The sequence below is a fragment of the Trichomycterus rosablanca genome, chromosome 4 (assembly GCF_030014385.1).
Source record: "Trichomycterus rosablanca isolate fTriRos1 chromosome 4, fTriRos1.hap1, whole genome shotgun sequence".
Classification (NCBI taxonomy): domain Eukaryota; kingdom Metazoa; phylum Chordata; class Actinopteri; order Siluriformes; family Trichomycteridae; genus Trichomycterus; species Trichomycterus rosablanca.
Window position 1 is genome coordinate 31,738,823 of NC_085991.1, and position 22,337 is coordinate 31,761,159.

Below are 22,337 nucleotides of genomic sequence, written 5' to 3' on the forward strand. Positions count from 1 at the left end.
AAACAGTCCAACTGATTCCAAGTTGTGGAAATTATTTATGTAAAAAGATTGGGTTTAAACATTTCGGAGGAACTGTATTATTGACTATGAGTTTTACACTGCCGCTCAAATATGAATCGAGGAAGTATTTTGTATTTCCTGAATAACACCGGGCAGACAGCACTCCCAAAACTCATATTATCAAAGTGTTTTCAGTTTATCTATTGTAATGTTAAATATATGAAATGCTGTAAAAACAGTGATCAAATCAGAAGATTTTTTAAATGGTATTAATAAGCTAAACTGTGTAGTTTCCATTGCTGTGTAAGTTACTATGCAGTGCACTGCTTGGTCACTGCAAACAGAGAATTCTGTATGCCTAGTATATTTGTTAAATAAATGAATACACCATGCATGTATTTTCTTCTAAATTATGCATTAAATATCTGCATTAAAAATCTGAAAAATGTGATGCAAATTTGTAGAAACAGGCAACATGGAAGCAAAACAATAATTTGAGCTAAAAATAAAACCCAAAACCATCAAACACAGAACTGAGATGCACCGCTGCACTGACAGAAGCTTTTGTCAGTCAGCAGTTCCTGTGAACTTCCTTTACATGCTATAAAGAGTTTATTTATATAAGTGAGAACACCTAACATTAAGGCTTAGTCTTCAGTCTTCTGCTTTAGACTCTGGAAACTCTTTTGGTAATCCAGTATACAAATAATAGATTACAGACTCACAAGAAAAAAATATTATTTAATTTATAACTTGGTTTAACCCACTATAATATACACCGATCAGCCATAACATTAAAACCACCTTTTTGTCTTTACACTCACTGTCCATTTGATCAGCTCCACTTACTATATAGAAGCACTTTGTAGTTCTACAATTACTGACTGTAGTCCATCAGTTTCTCTACATACTTTTTTAGCCTGCTTTCACCCTGTTCTTCAATGGTCAGGACCGACCCCACAGGACCACCACAGAGCAGGTATTATTTGGGTGGTGGATCATTCTCAGCACTGCAGTGACACTGACATGGTGGTGGTGTGTTAGTGTGTGTTGTGTTGGTATGAGTGAATCAGACACAGCAGCGCTGCTGGAGTTTTTAAATGCATGTCTACTCACTGTCCACTCTATTAGACACTCCAACCTAGTTGGTCCACCTTGTAGATGTAAAGTCAGAGACGATGGCTCATCTATTGCTACTGTTTGAGTTGGTCATCTCCTAGACCTTCATCAGCGGTCACAGGACGCTGTCCACGGGGCGCTGTTGGCTGGATATTTTTGGTTGGTGGACTATTCTCAGTCCATCAGTGACAGTGAGGTGTTTAAAAACTCCATCAGCGCTGCTGTCTTATTCACTCATACCATCACAACACACACTAACACACCATCACCACCTAAATGATTTCTACTCTGTAGTGATCCTGGGAGAGTCCTGACTATTGAAGAACAGCATGAAAGGGGGATAACAAAGCATGCAGAGAAACAGATGGACTACAGTCAGTAATTGTAGAACTACAAAGTGCTTCTATATGGTAAGTGGAGCTGATAAAATGGACAGTGAGTGTAGGAGGTGGTTTTAATGTTATGGCTGATCAGTGTATAACTAATCATTTAGAAACATCTGACTCATTAACCTCTGTGCAAAAACATTGCATTAGTATTGTGTTGTTTTTCTTTTGGTGCTCTTAAAGCCTAAATTCTGTAGGAAATGCTTATTATTTTCTTTATACTTATGAGCTTTATGGCTGTGAGATTTACTACTACGTAGCTTCAGGAGCATTACTTAAGATGGGCCTTGATGTAAAATGATAAGATGTGCCTCATGTTGGCATTCAGGTTCCTGCCAAAAGTATTTAATGGGGTTGAAGCTATTACTTAGTGCAGGTCAGTCAAGTTTTGTTTACAATGCATTTGGCAACACTTTTGTGCACAGAAATATAATTTTGAAACAGAACACATGGCCTTCCTCTTCATGACTAAGCTGCTGTTGCTCCTAAACATTTTAAAATTTATAATTATAATAACACCAGTGATAGTTAAGTGCCAGTGCAATTCCAGTAGGGTAAACATTTGATGAACTGACTTGTTGGAAAGTGTTATCCCTGGACAGTGCCATAGCGTACATAAAAAAGGAGTGTTGGAAAAAAAAATCCAAGTTGGAATATGACAATTAACACCCCAAGAGAGTACTGACCTTCTAATGCAACATTTATATCTATGACATGACTAAAATCTCACAGACCTTAAACACTGGCACCATACTGTCACATGTTGGCAGGGATGGCATTCTTCTTGCTGCTTATAAACTGATTAGCACTTGTATGTATTTGAAATGTATCACCTACTAATCCAATAACAAGCAAAGTAATGTGAAGTTTGTCATGTGATCACATCAGTGTTCCAGATGCCTTTATTTAGTTATTGCATTCAAATAAGATCTGCTCTTGGTCTGTGGTTTAACATGCCCACTCCTATGTAGTCTATCTGCAGAAAGCAGAAGCAGGCATGCAGTTTCTATACTACCAATTTCCTAATTTTAATGCTAGTAAAGTGTTTGTTGAAGTGTTTAATTCACTCCACTCATATACTTATTATTTTACAATACATGACTCATTATTTTATAAGATGTTTGCCTCAATGTAATATTGACCAGTGGTTTGCAACCACCGGGCCGTGCAGAAAGATTAAATAATTAAGAGATTGCTACAAGAGCAATTAATTAATTTTCAATACACTTCGGGAGTTATTGTCCCCAATCACCACTAGGTGGGAGCAGCATCTCGTTGCAGCGAAAAAGCTCAGGATTCACACTGATTTTCTATTCTATAGTTATTCTATATGAAATCCTCCCGCCCCCGCCAGTCCATGAAATTATATCTTATATGAAACCGGTCCGTGGTGCAAAAAAGGTTGGGGACCGCTGATATTGACTATACAGGTCCCACACGTAGTTTATTAACAAAAACAGGCTTCCCATCATCATACAGTGTCAAAAATCAATGTTCTACTGCCTTTCATAAAACACAGTCATGGACAATTTAGTATCTCCAATTCACCTCACTTTCATGTCTTTGGACTGTGGGATGAAATCGGAGCTCCTGGAGGAAACCTACGCAGACATGGGGAGAACATGCAAACTCCACACAGAAAGGACCTGGACCACTTCACCTGGGAATCGAACTCAGGACCTTCTTGCTGTGAGGCGACAGTGCTACCCACCGAGCCACCATGCCGTCCCTTCATTAAAAAGTAAACATCGCTAAGCGAAATAGCTAATTTCTTTACCATCCTTGCTGCTTTTTAAATACATAACCCTAAAATACACCACTTAGTCCTGACAAAGAGAGAAAGAATTCTATTTACACTTAAATCTATTTGATTTTTATGAATTCCTTTGAGAAAAGTCGTTACAGTATCGTATGCCAAGTTCACACTACACAACTTTCCAAGTCGTCAGGTTGCTGTACAGTTCACACTACACAACTGGATCTCTTGTAATCGGAAGACCTTCAAGTGGGTGTGGCTTTCACACTACACGACTGATCTGCGATAGGGGGTTTCACACTACACCATCTATCACCAACTGGAGTCGCAGGTGAGCTTCTCTGGTCTCCCAAACTACGTTTTGTCATGAAAACAAACGCGAGAAGTGACGAGGGGTTTAATGATACCATGTTCAAAAATGCACGTCAACAAGTAGTGAGCGATCAAAGTTTGTGTGCTGATGTGCAGCATAAAAACAAGTAGGAAAAATAGGAACAGCAGGGATTCTATAGCATTGCTCTATAGTGAGTTGGAGGTTAATAAATATTTTTTTGCAATGCAACATTGGTGTTATGTGTTGTAGAGAATGATGAGGTCAGAAATACTGTATAAAACTTGTGTGTGCCGATGTATTCTGATATAAACTATATTATGCCCCTGTCCCACCTTTTTACAACTCCTCCTCTGCGTTTCCCCTCACACTGTATCTTACGTTCTCATTGGCTGTTCGACACCGCACTCATTGCCAGTCGGGCAACTCAGATCCAGATATTCGACTAGCTAGAAATCTCTCTCGGATCGAGTTGTTGAGTAGTTCACACATAGCGATTGAGAGCCGAGTTTTGATCGCTGAGCGAATGCCAAGTCGCTCCCGAGCCGGCAAATCTAGCAAATCCCCAGCGAAAATCAGGGCAAAAATCGTGTAGTGTGAACTAGGCATTAGTGAAACATGATAATAGCTGTATTGTGCATGAAAGTGGACACAACTAAGTTTCCTTTCAATCAAAATAAGGATGTGAGATTGAGACAATTCACAAACCACGTTTTTTTTTAGCATTTGTACAGTTTATTGTTCAATCTAAAAAATAACAAGACAAAATTGAATAATCACAGAGAAAGCACAAATTAGAATGGCTTAAATTCATGCCCTCATTCAAGAGAGCATGAACAAGGGGAAACCCAGGACTCTGGCACAAATGACTCAGCCTACAGTTTGCAGTTTAAGTGGCAGCTGTGACTATTATATAATGATATATAATGAAAGGTGTTACAGAATTGTTCACAATGTCATATTTTCTATTTTAGTGTAGATCTTAAACACTAACGTGGACAGAAATCAAGAAACAGGTATGTGATTGTGGGTACTTGCTTCTAAATACTGTATACAGTATCAAATCTCTATTTGATGCCACCCCTCTATCATGCATATAGAACAGAATATGACAGACAACGATGTCTAGTGCAAAATGTGTCAGAATAGAAGAAGCAAACAGGGGACTACTGGACTTTTGTAGTGCAAGTAGTGTCAGAGACTGACATCACGAGAAAGTCTGAGCCAGGCAGGAGTACCAGAAGTCCAGTTATGTCAAAACCATAACGAATATTTTAACATTGTAATACACAGTATTACTGCAAAAACTAATGATATTGTCTTGCATATTACAAATTACAAGAATTTACAGTTCAGTGGATTTTTTTTCTTTACAACATTGTTTTTTCTTCTTCATATATCTTATGTAGTTATTATTTACAAAGAAAAGCTAACGAATGTATTTGCAGAAAAGAAGTATAAATATGTGTACTACCCTTTTATCATACAGCTTATGAAAACATATGTTACAAAATAGTTTACCATGTACATTATTAAGCCCCTTTTTAAAATACCATCGAACAGCTTACATGAGAATAACTACATCGTGTGTATTTCCACTGTGAAAATCCAGCCAGCAAATGTGTCAATGTGGTCCAGAATATTATATTACATAAGTGAAATGCCCTTGTTTGTTGTCACTGTTGAAACATCAGCTCATTACACAGTGTTCAAACCCAGCGGAAGCAGATTATTAAGACTGTACTTAATATCAGCACATTTACTTGTAGAGGAACCCTTGAGCCACTTTTGAAATGAGAACATGGGGATTTCCTAGCTTATTAAAGCCTAGTGCACACTACAACTACAACTTTAAATATCTTGGTATCAGTTGTACTGCTCATACTTTAACACTTCGAATCAGTCTGCTTGATATCATTCGGAAGCACAAACTACACAGATGATTGGACATAAGAGGTGGACACCAAACGCCTCGTCAAAGTCAGTTTCTGCAGTCTGGTGCCCTTTTAAAATAAAAACAGGACAGCTGTCCAGCATTGTTGTTTCATTATTAATGTTTTAAAACAGGTAAAATAACTATAAACTATAAAGAAAAGATTAGTTGCAGAAACACTAAAAGCAAGGATTGTCTGTTTCACTTATTCTACCAGATCTGAAATATACATTATATGACCTATACTTTAGTATATAAAATATTCACTATATATAAGTACACCAATAAGGCATAACATTATGACCACCTTCCTAATATTGTGTTGGTCCCCCTTTTGCTACCAAAGCAGCCCTGACCCGTCAAGGCATGGAGTCTGACGCCATTCTATCAGAACCAGCATTAACTTCTTCAGCAATTTGAGCTACAGTAGCTCGTCTGTTGGATGCCTTTGCTTCCCATGTGCATCAATGAGCCTTGGCCGCCCATGACCCTGTCGCTGGTTTTGGAGATGCTCTGACCCAGTCGTCTAGCCATCACAATTTGGCCCTTGTCAAACTCACTCAAATCCTTACACTTCCCATTTTTCCTGCTTCTAACACATCAACTTTGAGGATAAAATGTTCACTTGCTGCCTAATATATCCCACCCACTAACAGGTGCCGTGATAAAGTGATAAACAAGGTTATTCACTTCACCTGTCAGTGGTCATAATGTTATGCCTAGTTGGTGTATATTGACAGCTGACCATGAGAATTTGGACATCCTATTGCAAAAGCATGGAATTTGATATGAAGCACCCCTTTGCTACTTTAACCCTTTGATGCACAAGCTAAGCAAACCCCTTCTAATGCACAACATGGGTCAAAAATGACCCATATTCATTCATTCAAGAATATTTTCATATGCACATTTGTCAGTTATTCATGTATTTGATGTCTTAGCTAATAAAAGCTATCTATACTAGAATATGTAAACAGCTAGCAAGCAAATAGTATTGGACATATTCAAGATTCAAGAGCCTAATCTTTGGTTGTCTTTCAAAAGATCAGTAAATATGTTTTTGACTACAAACACTTACAAATGTCAGTAGTTTCTGTCAAATTCCATAGTAAATACATAAGGGTCATTTTTGACCCATGTTGTGCATTAGAGGGGTAGTGATACAAAAAATATTTTTATTAAAAAAGCAAAAAATATAAAACTGAAATAAGGATTTGTGATGATCAAAAACAAGTTAATTGAAAATTCATGGAAGCTTGAATGAAAAAATTAATTTATTGCAAAGATATAGAAAATAAAAACTCAGTTGGGTCACTTTTGACCCAGGTTGTGCATCAAAGGGTTAACAGGAACTGATGCTGGACGATGTGGTTTCGCCACACCAAACTCATCAAACCATGTCTTTATGGACATGTGTACACGAACACAATCATGTTGGGATGAGTAAAGTTCCATATCCAAACTGTTGTAGCAAAGCTGGAGTTTTCCCTTGCTGCATTATACTTAATTTAGCTGGGCATTCTGGCTGCGACACCCAAACCTAAAGCACCTGGCCATATCTTCACTATCAACAGTGGTGGATTTTTATAGAGAAAATCAGCATGGACAGAGCACCATGCTGGTCTCTCCATATCCCAGCAGTCACTGGAGCAGTAGTCTGTAGGTCATAACTCATTCTGCCTTTCCTCCCTCAGACATGGCCAGTTGTGTCTGTCAGTTGCACCAGTGAGACTCTAATCAAGACCAATACTCTAGAGTTGGCGTTGGTGGGCCAATGTTATAAACTGCTGCACCACCTAGAAGCATATTTATTATTCTTTTTATTATTTTATTTATTAATTTTTATATATTTTGTTTATGCATTTTCTCCACTTTTCTCCCTTTTTTGCGCGTCCAATTGCCTGATTGCGTCATGCGTCCTCTCCACCAATGCCAATCCCTGCTCTGATTGAGGAGAACGAAGCTAACCCACGCCCCCTCCGACACGTGGGCAGCATGCCGTATGCATCTCGTCACCTACACTTTGACGAGTGCAGTGCAGCTCAGCACTGTGTACGGAGAGACACCCTGACAGCACTCTTTTCCCATCTCTGTGCAGGCACCATCAATCAGCCAGCAGAGGTCGTAATTGCATTAGTTATGAGAGAGTCCCTATCCGGCTTAATCCCACCCCATCTGAACAACAGGCCAATCGTTGTTCATGTGGCTACTCAGCCCAGCTGGCAGACCGAGCTGAGACTTGATACGATGTATTCGAGATCCTAGCTCTGGTTCCAGGGTGTATATTTACGGCTGCGCCACCTGAGCGGCTGGCATATTTATTATTTTATAATATTTATTATCTTGTTTCTTTCCTCTTCCTTCATTGAAAATGTTGAGGTGGGCATATGAATAGTTTAGGTGCTGCTATTATTTTTCAACGTCTGTGTATTCAAGCTTAAAACTATGAAGTGAGCATGGGTCAAGTGTTACACTTTGTTTAAATGCATATAAGTGGTGCTGGTTCTTCACTATGCAAACTACTTAAAGAAACTACAAGCTACCAGATCTATTACAAACGACTAACCCACTCAGTTAGGACAAGTTCTGCTAGAGATCTTCTGGCACCAGGGGTTCCTCACTATGCCTTGGTTTATCAGGCATCACTATGAGTTTTGTTCAAGGTATTCATCAATCATGTTTAGGTTGTTAAGCCAGTCATCATTATTCCCCACTAAAGTGTCTATAAAGTCCACTTCACCCCCTCCGACTCCTCCAGGTATTTGAGATCCTATAGCCATGCCACCATTGCTCTGGTGCTGAACAGGATATTCATAGGAGGACAGTTTATGACCTGGATTTTGTCCAGGACCATATCCCTGTACAAGGGAGTGCTTGTCCATTGAGCCAACAGGGTAGCTTGGGGGTGCCATGCCATGAGATGGGTCAACCATGGCTGGTGCTGCAGGCTTCATGACATCCATTGTGGTCAGAGAACCTCGCATGCGAAGACTTTGCTGGGTTAAGGAAGGAACAGGTTGACCAGAAGGAATCTTTTGGATCTGTCTGCCCATTAAGCCTGGAGCTAGCTGGTTTGTAGGAGGTCGAGCTACAGGAAAGTTTCCTGGCATAACTGGTCTCTGTGGGAACTGAGGTGCTCCACACACTGAAGGGGCTCCTCCACTGGGGAACAGGTGCTGGTGGTTAAGAGGGTCCATGTGTTGGCTCTGCCACTGTGAATGGGGCTGCTGTTGAGAGGCACACATCATACGTGGTTGAAGACCGCCACCCTGATGCAATGCCTGTCGAAGGTGGTTGGTCGGCACTGGACCACCTCCCAAGCTTGGCACAGACATCCCTGGTCGAGCTACAACGTGTACTGGGTGAGTAGGTTGCCTCGGCACACCCCCCATAGCCATTAAGCCCTGGTTCGGGCGCATGGGCATCCCTAGATCTTGTGAAGGGTGGTAGAAGGGTTGCTTGGAGCCAGTGCCACTCATGTAGGGACCAGAGTGGCCAGCCTGGTTAAGGGATCCAGGATGAAGACCCATGCGATTGGATAGTACAGGGCCACTTGAGGACATCATAGAGGGGCTGGGATGCTGGAGTGCACCCATTGGGTAGCCACTGCATTCTGGAGGAATGGTTCGGCTTGGACCTACAATGGAAATAAAATCTTAAAGTAAGTCTTTTTATTTATTTTATGATTTTAAATGTACACATTTAAGTAAACCACTTTGCTAATAAAGTGTACCATGTGCAGATGTTGTACAATACCTTGAAATGGTGCCACCTGCTGGCACTCTGTCATCTGTCCTCCATTCATTTGTTCCATCTGCCTTTGCTTTTCCTGGACCAGAAACATAAGAAAACATTATTAAATGGGTCCAAAATATCAGGACAATACAAGTTTTTACATCTATTAGAATGTAGAATTATACAAATTTGGCACTTAATATGTACTCATTTAAGTAAATAAGTTAAAGTTAAATTTAAGATTTGAGATCCAAACGCATAATTTAAAAGTAAAAATGTTGTGATTTATTAACATTTTTATGTTTATTACCTTTGTATTTGCATCAATTACTCATTAAATATGGTCACATTTTATTTGTTTATATCTTGAAGATGTTGGTTATCATTCACAGTGTCTAGAACTTGTTAAGGTCTCTATTTCTGTGTCACTATAAGCAAAACAATGTAAAAAATAATTAAAGCACACCACTAAGAAAGACATTGCCCTCAAAAAGAAAACATTGTAGTTTGTGAGATTATAGAAGCCATTGTTATTACGTGTTTGCTTGTAACTATTAGAAATGCAGAAATTCAGGTACAATTACAGTGTATCACAAAAGTGAGTACACCCCTCACATTTCTGCAAATATTTCATTATATCTTTTCATGGAACAACACTATAGACATGAAACTTGGATATAACTTAGAGTAGTCAGTGTACAGCTTGTATAGCAGTGTAGATTTACTGTCTTCTGAAAATAACTCAATACACAGCCATTAATGTCTAAATAGCTGGCAACATAAGTGAGTACACCCCACAGTGAACATGTCCAAATTGTGCCCAAATGTGTCGCTGTCCCTCCCTGGTGTCATGTGTCAAGGTCCCAGGTGTAAATGGGGAGCAGGGCTGTTAAATTTAGTGTTTTGGGTACAATTCTCTCATACTGGCCACTGGATATTCAACATGGCACCTCATGGCAAAGAACTCTCTGAGGATGTGAGAAATAGAATTGTTGCTGTCCACAAAGATGGCCTGGGCTATAAGAAGATTGCCAACACCCTGAAACTGAGCTACAGCATGGTGGCCAAGGTCATACAGCGGTTTTCCAGGACAGGTTCCACTCGGAACAGGCTTCGCCAGGGTCGACCAAAGAAGTTGAGTCCACGTGTTCGGCGTCATATCCAGAGGTTGGCTTTAAAAAATAGACACATGAGTGCTGCCAGCATTGCTGCAGAGGTTGAAGACGTGGGAGGTCAGCCTGTCAGTGCTCAGACCATACGCCGCACACTGCATCAACTCGGTCTGCATGGTCGTCATCCCAGAAGGAAACTGACGCACAAGAAAGCCCGCAAACAGTTTGCTGAAGACAAGCAGTCCAAGAACATGGATTACTGGAATGCCCTGTGGTCTGACGAGACCACGATAAACTTGTTTGGCTCAGATGGTGTCCAGCATGTGTGGCGGCGCCCTGGTGAGAAGTACCAAGACAACTGTATCTTGCCTACAGTCAAGCATGGTGGTGGTAGCATCATGGTCTTGGGCTGCATGAGTGTTGCTGGCACTGGGGAGCTGCGGTTCATTGAGGGAAACATGAATTCCAACATGTACTGTGACATTCTGAAACAGAGCATGATCCCCTCCCTTCCAAAACTGGGCCTCATGGCAGTTTTCCAACAGGATAACGACCCCAAACACAACCTCCAAGATGACAACTGCCTTGCTGAGGAAACTGAATGTAAAGGTGATGGACTAAACCCAATTGAGCACCTGTGGCGCATCCTCAAGTGGAAGGTGGAGGAGTTCAAGGTGTCTAACATCCACCAGCTCCGTGATGTCATCATGGAGGAGTGGAAGAGGATTCCAGTAGCAACCTGTGCAGCTCTGGTGAATTCCATGCCCAGGAGGGTTAAGGCAGTGCTGGATAATAATGGTGGTCACACAAAATATTGACACTTTGGGCACAATTTGGACATGTTCACTGTGGGGTGTACTCACTTATGTTGCCAGCCATTTAGACATTAATGGCTGTGTGTTGAGTTATTTTCAGAAGACAGTAAATCTACACTGCTATACAAGTTGTACACTGACTACTCTAAGTTATATCCAAGTGTTAGTTCTATAGTGTTGTCCCATGAAAAGATATAATAAAATATTTGCAGAAATGTGAGGGGTGTACTCACTTTTGTGATACACTGTATATTTTTAAAAAGCAGAAAAAAGTAGTTGCCACATTTTTATGTCTTATATTTTTACATATTTAAATATGGGTATGATTTGTATTATCATATTTATTGGAATTTAGAAGTCAGAGAAGGCTACAAAACTATTCACTCTGGAACCACAGTGATTCCAGCAGTGTCTACAAAAAATATGATCCAAACTTTACAATAGACTGGGCAAAAAATGCTATTCGTTTGAAAGCAAATCATAAGGAACATTAAGTCTAGTTTCACATTTGCCAGGAAGCACCTCACAGACCCACAAGCTTTTTAGGATTCTGTTTAATGGATTAAAAGGTTGACAATGATTTTTTTGAAGATTTGAGTCCTGTTAAATCTAGTGTAAAGCTAAAACAGCGTTTCCCAGTAAGATCATAATACCAACAGTTAACCGTAGCATTGGTAGTGAGATAGTGTGGGGATGCTTTGCAGTTTCTGGGTCTGGCCCACTTGCCATTAGTGAATTTTGCACCCAACAAGAAAATATTAAGGGAAAATGTCTGGTCATCAGTCTGTGATATAAAGCTCAAGTAGGTATGCAATAAGACAATAACACAACATGCTCCCGAGAAGAAGACTTTGAAGTCCAAATTCTTAGATACCTTAAAATACTGCCTAAGGTGCCTTATTTCGAAGTGATAAACTAACTGAATAATGAGGGAGCATTCGATGCTTCCTTGGTGGTGAAGGCAATCCCAGCATTCAGTGTGGCACAACTTTTCTCACAAAAAGTACAAATATGGTTGGTGGATGAATGTGGAGCATCAAATATAAATAAATTCTTATTGATTTTTAATTTGTATAAATGTGTACATGTGTAATTTATGTGCAAATTCGGGCTTGTCAGTGTCAATTAACTGTTTTCAGTACATGGAGGGAGATTAGGGAGTTAGCTGGCATGCTAGTGGGTTGTGCGTCTCAGCCCATTGGTTTAAATGGCCTGAGGCTAACTGTGTTAGCTTAGTTAAGTGAAACTGTGGTGACATAATCGCTGTTTAAGTAGTGCGTCCAAATAATCTGCCTTTTAAGTCAGTCTTATTAGAATCTACTTAGGCAGCTGCCCAGGTATGCAGTAGGCAACAAGGCAGCTCACAAGGTTTTCAGACAGACCCAACGATCTGAAGCACAAGAAAGAAAAATTCGACATGCAAATAACTTAAAAGAAACTAAAAAAAAAGGTTAGCGTGGTCTAGACAAAGTCCTGAATCTATTAAGATGCTGGAGAAAAACCTACATGGGTTAAATTCTCTTCAGTGTGGCTGAATTACAGTAAATTAATTGAATAGACAAGTAAATTAAAGTTTGAGTTAGGAATTTGATGCTGTTGAAGGTGATATAGTCAGTTATTAAGTTTAGGGGCAATTACTTTTCCACACAGGATCAATGAAGGTTGAATAACTTTAATAAAGTAAATAGAGAATAATGGTAGTTTGTGTTGACTTTGGTTGTTTTTCTCTTATACAGTATAATCATCGTAAATCCAAAGGGTGTACAAACTTTTTAGCAATGTTTTGAATGGAGTTCCTAGTCTTTTGTTTTCCTAGTCCTGGTTTTATGACTGACCTGCTGTTGGAGGTGTTTCCTCAACAGTTGAGCCTTCAGCAGCATATTGTAGCTGCTGGTCTGCCCTGGACGAGGCCCAGCGGAGGGGTCCTGAAGATGTGACACCATCCCTGTGTTCTGTTCCTGAGAGAGAAAGAAACAGAGACAGATTTACATTCCATTTCCAAACTTGGTTATCAGTCTCAGAGGGAAACATCTGATAATGACTGAAGTATGTATGCGGTAATGCCAGGATCACAATACAGTGTCTATCACATTCTTTCCACATGATCAAATATCTCAACAGCTTACAAGAGATGCTCGACGTGTCTCTCCAATCAGGTTGATATTGAGAGCTTGTAATTAAGACAAGTTCTGTTCTTTTTACTGCACAACATGTGAGTAGAGCACTGCCTTCCACCAGCTGCAAGGGCCATAAATATCTGTAAATGACCACAGAAAGCTGGAAGCATAGCCGTGTTTCCCAGAGCAGTGGGCTGATGTTTATACTGGCTCTGCTTGACTGCAGCCAGTCTGACCAGGCATTCCCATATTCTGATTCCCACAGCCCAAAGGCACCCCCACACTCTCTTTCCTGGCTAACCTAAGTCAAAGCCTGATCCTAAATATTCATGTTTTTAACTAACGACTGCATCTTGGCCAGGGTCAATGCGCAGAAGAAAAAAAAAACAGGGACTAGAGGCGAAGTTCCTTAGGACCAATGTTGGATTTATGAGTTTCTCAGAATAAAAGAATACTGTGCTAACAAATAGATTGAATTAATTCATTCTTTTTCATTTACCACATTATACAGTCATTCTAGAACATGTACTGGCAAGGTTTGACAGATGGGTGAGAGGAAACCAGAAGTATCTGAGATAAACCCATATGGAAATGTGGAAACATTTCTAAACAGTCTAAACTCCACACAGAAAGTTGGCAGGTCCCTGGAGCTGTGTGGCACCACCACTACCATTTTGGTGACGATGCACAGTAACTAGCTTTGTTTTCTTTTACCATGTCCCTTTCTACATACCAATGAATCACAGGGCACCACACAGTCACCCACCCACTAACTCACTCATTCACACTTGAGGACAATTTAGAGTAGCCAGCCCACTTTTTTTGAAGTGGTGGAGGAAAACCCAGATGAAGCCAGTACCCTGAGGAAACCCACATGGCCAGGTGGTGAACATGCAAAACTGCTAACTGCTAGTAATCAGGTCCTCAGGACTGAATACATTATTAAATATTTCATTTATTCATTTATACATACTTTTATAACCACAGACATACACCCATGACTACATGCTAGTCTGGGACAGTAGTAGCCTAGTGGGTAGAGCTTTGGGCCATCAACTGTAAGGTTGAGAGTTCAAATCCCAGGTCTGAAATGCAGCCACTGTTAACCCTTATTAATCCTCTCTGCTCCAGGGGCGCCGTACAATGGCTGACCCTGTGCTCTGACCAAACAAGCTGGGATATATGAAGAAAGAATTTCATTGTACTGTACATGTGTATATGTACAAATGACAAATAAAGGCTATATTATTATTATTATTATTAGTCGTTTACAGGTCATCTCACACTCACTTTTCCAGTCACATACACTCACACTAGTGGGTAGCCAATCCACTTATTAGCATGTGAGAAAACTTTGTAACCTACACCACATAGATAGTCACCAGAGCTCAGGACCAAACCAGTGACCCTGGAGCTGTGTGGAACTAAACTAACCTCAGCCACAGCCTAATCCCAGGGTGACTATGTTCAGTGCAGAAATCAACAGCGTGCAACCACCCATTGCAGACCTCACAAACCTGAAACCCTGGAGGTGTGCCACACTTTGCCACCCTTAATGAACTTTCATTTCAAATGATTTTTTTTGTGCTGCCTCTGTTTTGCTGTGCTGACATGTCCAGGAAAGTAAATGTTTTGTTAATGTTCATCATCGGCTGTAGGTGGCGTAACCGGTAAAGTGAATATAACAGCCACATGAGCTCTGGATTCAAAGCTTTGATAACATCACAATACTCACAGATTAATTACATTTTATTCCACCTACAAAAAAAAACATGCAGAAGGTGGAATGACTGCTTTAAACGACCTTAATAAGTATGTGAGTACATGGTAACAGTGTGATGCCTTGTGATGCAAACTGTAGCCTAGTGGTTAGGTACTGCACTAATAATCAGAAGGCTGCTGGTTTAAACCACACCACTGCTAGGTTGCTGCTGTTGGGCCCTTGAGCAAGGACCTCAACCCTCATTTGCTCAGACTGTATACTGTAACTATAATGTAAGTCGCTTTGAATAAAAGCATGTGCTAAATGCCAACAATGTAAATGTATGATTTTGTCCAGGGTGCTGAAATGGCATTGTGTGTATGTATATGTTTGTGATGGCGGTAGGGTTGGAGGGAGGGAGTGTGTGGAGGGGTGTAATGCTGCTCCTTCTGTGGAAATGAATGGCTTGTGTCTGCAGCAGCACTGCTGATAATTGCTATTGATCCCACACCTCGCTACCAGCCATATGCAGCCACAGCAAGAACTGACAAATCCTTTTGTTATGGGTCTCAGCTACCAACCAAGACCTTCATTCATTTATTATCACTAACTGCTTCATCTTGGTCGGCGTCACTCATCGACCCACACCTAGAGGCAATGTAATATAGCTAGTCCACCAGAGAACACAAAGGAAATGCAGGAAATACAGGGACAGCATGTGAAACTCCTTACAGAAAGTAAACAGAGACAAGAATAAAACCCAGGTCTCTGAGACCCATGTTGCTAAGCTGCACCCATTTGAATAAAAGAATAAATAAAATGAGTGTTTAGTAAGGGTGTGCTTATGCCTCTGGTAAATGTTCCTCAATGAACACTAGATGGCGTTACGTGCACCCTTTCCAACAATAAGTCACAATGGCAGCAGATTTCATACCAAGCATGCAGGAGCTTAACCTGATTTCACTCCTCAGTGGTCTACAGACCAAGAACAACTTGAATAAGCAAGTGGAATCAGGTGTAGCTTATGCTTGATTTGTACCAAGAACTGCAGAGAATTAGTTGTTTGTAATCATATTGTCCATTAGATATTTAGTTAGCTTATAACTTAGCTACAGATTAGCATAATTGTATAATGTGGCAGTTCAATATTCCACATCTTTAAAAAAGTGGAGCTCAGTTTAAATCTACCTTGAATTTTTGCTCTCGGTCAAGTTTTGCCCACACCACCACTTTCTTAGCAGCTGTTTAGACCATACAGTAGGGTGACCACACGTCCCCTTTTTCCCGGACATGTCCGGCCAGGATTTGTAAATCAACAAAAATGTCCAGGATTCAGCTTTTGTAGTCTGTTTGTCCTATTGTTTGCATGTTTTGCATTGATTTCACCTTTCTCTTTAGGTCCTGCCTTCTTACACTTCTCTGAAAATGCCCAAGCGCAAATAAAAATATAGAGACGAATTACAGAAAAAAATCTGTGTTTTTGTCTCGATCGGGATCCTTGGGAAGCAGAATGCATGACCAGCAAAGCTGATAAATGTGTGAATGCGCCACATTTGGCCAAATAGCTCTACTGATGAACTTTTTTATTTGTTATTATCGTTTAGGCACAGTAATAGGATTATCTGACCATAAATGGATTTGTTAGTTGTCTTGTTAAAAGTAGTTGTTTATTTATTGAAGTTCAATAACATAGTTGGATGGATATTGATGCATTTGTCAAATATGTAAACCCCTTCTTTATACATCTTGCCATGGTGCCACCAATTACATGAAGATACTTTGCTAATCCTACCCTGAACCAAACTTTCAACCCAGTGCAGGTGGCCGTCCGGCCCATGCTGCCATCCTGCCAAGTGTCCTGTTTTTTGAAAACCAAAATATGGTCACCCTACCATACAGTAATCACTAACCACTGCAAACATGCATTTAACACAACCTGGACTTAAAAATGTGGTCATGCATCACATCCCTGTGTGCTCATTGAACCTGTTATCTAACCATTAATACAGAATTTGTTTCCTTTTGGTGCTCTAAGAACCTACATTTATTTGGCTACATTCTGCATTCCACTAGAGGACACGCTGGACAGAGCAGATATATAATTCCATGTCACTTACACACATATTTACTTACCCACTCACACATAGAGAAGACAATCCAGCTTTTGCTTGTTTTTAGAAGAAAAAGTGGAATACCAAGAAGAAACTGACACAAACACAGGGAGAACATGACAAACTCTTTCCAGGCAGTGACCAAGGCTGTGAAACTGACTTTACCAGCTGCACAAGGGAACTGTTATGCTAAAAAAGTAAAGGACCCTCCCCAAACTCTTACAAAGTTATTGTGTGCTGTAGCTAAACGCTTTGGGTGCAGCCCAAACCATAAATCAGCCTTAAACTATTAATGTTTCTTCACCAGTAAGGAAAGACCTGCTTTACATCACTCTTGGAGCTGAGCACGGTAATCCTAGGCTTGTGTGGAACCGATCAGACATGGAAACCCAATCCACAAGCATTTGATGAACAGTTTTTTGCAGACATTTTGTCCAGGGGCAGTTTGGAAATCATATGTAAAGTTTTCAACTAAGAACAGTAGATTTCTGGGTGAGACAGACTTTGAGCTTGTGTAGTCTAGCTGTAACAGGATAATACGGATAATGAGTGATGCACAGCACCAGGGCTTACGTTTACATTTGTGGCATTTAGCAATTATGACTGAATTCAATTCAAGCAATTGAGGATTAAGGGCCTTGCTCAAGGCCCCAACGGTGGAAACCTGGTGGAGGCGAGGCTTAAACCACCACCTTCTGATTGTTAGTCTGGTACCCTAACCACTGTGCTACCACTACCGCTGCCCTGGCTTTGAGAATGTGGGTTTAAACATTGCCTCTGGTTACTGTATGTAGTTTGCTGTGATCTGCCAGTGTTGGTGTGTGTTCCCTTTGGTCTGTTGTGATTTTTTCCACCTTGCAAAAAATGCAGAAAGTGGATTGGCCCTCTCTACTGTATATTCATGCCTTGCACTTAGCAGTGTTTATGGCCACAAGTGGTCTGGAACCACCTGTAATCATAATGTTGTTAGTAAAAATACATAAATAAATGACCGAATGTGGCTGAAATAGCTAATCTTATTAGTTAGAAGGGCTGTCTACATATTTTGACCATAGAGTGTACAATAATAAATATTAAATAAATACTTAATGACAAGTATTGTACGATTATTTAAAAAAGAATGAAGTTCAATATTAAGTACATATACTATATGGGCAAAGAAAAAAAAAAAACACCTCTCAGGACTATAACAGCATATACTGTTCAAACAGTTTGGTTTTGTGAGTGTATCTGAGGGCTTTTGTGCCCATTCAGTCGATTTTGAACTACAGGGCACTTATTCCAATGGATTTGAGGCCAAGGCTTTGTGAAGGTCACCGAACTTCAAACTATGTCTTTATGGACCTGACTTTGTGTACATCAGAGCAGCCATTCCAGTTACCAGAACATTATAAGCATATGATTTATTCTGTGTAATCGATTTAATAAGCCTGTTAACAATGGGTGTGGCTGAAACACCTGGACCCAGTATTTAGGTGGGTGTGTACACACTTTTGACCATATAGTGTAGTAAGATTGTGTGGTTATTCCTATATTTATTTTTGGATTGTTTAACTGTGAGTCATTAACAAAGCACAGATGTTCCTAATAGCAAAAGAGATGCAGGTTTATTATTCATAACCGCTGTACGAACGATATAAGGACTAAAGGAAAAAGCGGTGGTCTTTTATATGAAGATGAGTTATGCTGCTCCAGTATTAGAACATAAAAAATTCACTTTCTCATGACACAGGCAACCTCCCTTCTTAAATTACACACACACATAAGCATTGTGTGAGAGCCTGTGCTCAGAAATACTTGCACCCCCCACCCTCCGTGATTTATGCATAACAGTGAGCGTTTTCATTCAGCTCTTGCATTCAGGGTGCATTTAATAGGTTAGACATCACTGTGGAGGTTATCGAAGCAATCCGCTCCCTTAGCTGGCAGGCACAAAGCAACCATGGCGCAGTGTGTGTGTGTGTGTGTGTGTAGAGAGAGAGGAACAAAGGAAAAGATAAGTTCCCCCCTGTGGCATTTATTGGAGCTGGGAAAATCGTGAATTTAAATAGTGTGTCTTTCTCAAAGCCATTATTTTGGCACACATTCCCTGTCATTCTGTAACTGTATACCATCAATACAGAACAGATAACATCAGTAACCTCTTTCAGAACATACACACCTGGAGACCTTAATGGTAGAAATATGGTATTGCAAGTAACGACAACCTGCGGGCGGAGCAGCACTCTTCACATTAGCCTACAGCCATGAGACCCGGGTTTGACCCGGTTTTTCCAGAGGTGCCAATGGGCTGGTTGGGCATGACTGGCCATCTCCGAAGGACAAAAGGTCAGATGGGGTATCAGAAACCCCTGCTGTCTGGTCAAGGCACCTGTGTTCCTCCATGCATGTTACAACTCTAGCCGACCGCTTTGTATACCCAAGGCGGGTTCATTCTGGAAATTCGTATAGAGCACTGAGAGTCACGCACTGATCTTCATAAGCCCATGTCGCTGTGCACTGTCGCCATCAATCAGTCAGCAGAGGTCATACAGGCAAGCAGTTATCAGGAATTCTCTCCGGACGTTCCACCCTCTGACAAGCCAATCTTTGACCATATAGGTGCCCAGCCTGCTGGTAGCAGAGCTGAGATTCGAACCTCCGAGTTCAAGTGGTCAGCTCTGGTGGGTTAGTGTTTTACTGCCGTGCCACCCAAGCACCTGAGCCAGAAAGGGTTTGTCCTAGTCTGCAGTCCTTCTTGGCCAGCCTGGATGTTGCGCATAAGGTAGATGCAATGCAGTAGGGGGATTGGACATGTCAAAATGTATTAAATAAATAAATAAAATAAACAAATAAAAAAATCCACACTGGGTACAGCTTGGCTGCATTACTGGCAACAAGCACACAGGAGAAAAAGATCAATAATACAAACCTTGTACTCAAGAAAATGAAATGATGCATCCAGTGTGGATTTATTTATTTATTAGGATGTTAACATAATGTTTTACACATTTTGGTTACATTCATGACAGGTCGGGTAGTTACTGGTTACACAAGATTCATCAGTTCAACACAGTTATGGACAATTTTGTATCTCCAATTCACCTCACTTGTATGTCTTTGGACTGTGAAGGAAACCGGAGCTCCCAGAGGAAACCCATGCAGACATGGGGAGAACATGCAAACTCCACACAGAAGGGACCCAGACTGACCCACATGGCAATCGAACCCAGGACCTTCTTGCTGTGAGGTGACAGTGTTACCCACCAAGTCACCGTGCTGCCCCATCCAGCTGAATAGTGTTTGGATAATATCTACAATAACATTTATTCATTCATCTCCCTGCAGTTATAGCTTTATCCCAGTCAGGCCCATAGCTAGTCAGGAGCTCCTTCTGGGCAATACTGGGTGGAAAGTGGGAATACACCCCAGACAGGGAACAGGGCACCTTCAGGGTCATGCTGGGTCCTGAGCCTGTCCTGGGAATACAGGGTGCCAGTCCATGACAGGGCACCTCACTCACTGATTTACACTCACATACTCAAATGAAGCTAGAAATATATTATATAGTTTTACTGGAATTGTACAAGATTAAATTGTAAACTATTATTTTTTTAAACAGGAAACCAGTAGACCTGAAAAAATGCCATGCAGACATGCCTAACTCTATTAACTCTTATGAGAATCAAACCCAGGACACTTGAGCTGTATGGCTCCAGGACTAGCCACTAAAATCACATCTACAAAAACATGGATTTGTATTTTGCTATACAGGGATTAACTGCTATGCACGGTTCTAAACAGCGGATTTTAGTTCTTCTTAGCTACCCAGAAGACCCTGAACCAGCATTAATAATGAGTCCTTTGGGCTCTGAATCATTTCCGATTTCTTTTTATCGTATAATTGTGGCTTTAATTTAAATGTAAATGAAACATGTTGAGAGTTGGTCTTTGAGCATTTAATTTAGACAGTTGGGCAGATAAATGCATTTTAATGACATGAAGCTATGACCTCCTGCACTTGACCTTGCTTCGGGCGGTGTGTATAATGCACTGACCACACAGCTGCACTTCTCCACATGTCCACAGCCTGATGCCATTCTGTAATTTCACTGAGCATATGCAGCTGATCAAGTGAAAGTGCTTAATGGACCCATTAACATCCCCATTCTAGCCTTGTTTTTGTTTTTTTCTGAAAAGAGCTTTATTTGCTTTTTCAGGTAGCATTGTGCATATAAATGAAAAGGGAAAAATTTAATGAATATTATAGAAAAATCACAAGAATATCTAGGAATAACAATAATTAGGAAAGAAAGGTCAAATTCTCAGTTTATTATGCAGGTTGATGTCCTCATAAGAGGAATTTGTCCTGCTGAGCATGTTAAACATTTAATATAAATTTAAACATGTTAAACATTTAATATATATGGGTTCAACACTTTTATATTTTGGTTGGAAACGGTGTGGGTTGGAGGAGTAGTAATTGGTCGTGTCTGAGAGACTGAGAGAGAGCTTATAGTCTGGATTTAGCGCCATCTGATTTCCACCTTTTTGTATCGCTCAAAGAAGCTTTAAGGGGAAGAAGATTTTCATGTGATGATGAAAGCAGTGGTGCATCAGTGGCTACACACTCAACCAAAAACATTTTTTGCTGATGGCATTAAAAAGTTGGTACGATGCAATCAGAAGTGATGTCATTTGTTTTTGAAATTATTAATAGAGTTTAATAGAGAACCCCCGAACATATCTAGAGAACCATCAGAAGAAATTGTTCTTATATGCAGAAAGGAACAAATCCTTGTAGGGGAGGAAAGAAACTCATTGAACTTACTGTTTAAAAATTAATTAAACAAGCCAATAACCTTCAATGGCAAAGTCCACAATAACAGCAGTAAGTGAAATAGAAAACTGCAGATTAGACTGTCAACATCTGCAGCAGGGAAAATAGTATTTACTGTAGATGTGAGCTATCCTGGCCATATAAATGTCAAACAACCAACTTAGTCAAATGTGGCAAAGGTATAATACACTACTGGCTTACTAACTCATAATGGCTAGCCTGATAAAAATGTCCACGTATAAACCATGGCTTACCCGTTATTAAATAAACGGCTGTTAATAACAGAACTTGAAATTCTGATCGTGCATTTTGACCCTCAGCTGTCAAACTGCATGCTGTGCACTACCTAGGGTCAGAGTACTTACACCATTGCTGGTAGTACACTATTTGATGTAATTGAA

General features: G+C 40.4%; 1 protein-coding gene across 1 annotated transcript in view; it reads right to left on the reverse strand.

Annotated features, from left to right (window-relative positions):
- Window positions 1-8,143: 8,143 nt before the first annotated feature.
- si:ch73-211e3.1 (mastermind-like protein 2) overlaps window positions 8,144-22,337 on the reverse strand; it is a 132,311-nt gene continuing 118,117 nt past the window's right edge. The window contains exons 4-6 of the mRNA XM_062993200.1: window positions 13,023-13,145; window positions 9,282-9,354; window positions 8,144-9,162 (exon numbers count right to left, since the gene is read on the reverse strand). Of these exons, the coding sequence (XP_062849270.1) occupies window positions 8,171-9,162; window positions 9,282-9,354; window positions 13,023-13,145 (1,188 nt within the window). The 3' untranslated portion in view covers window positions 8,144-8,170. The remainder of the gene's footprint in view (window positions 9,163-9,281; window positions 9,355-13,022; window positions 13,146-22,337) is intronic.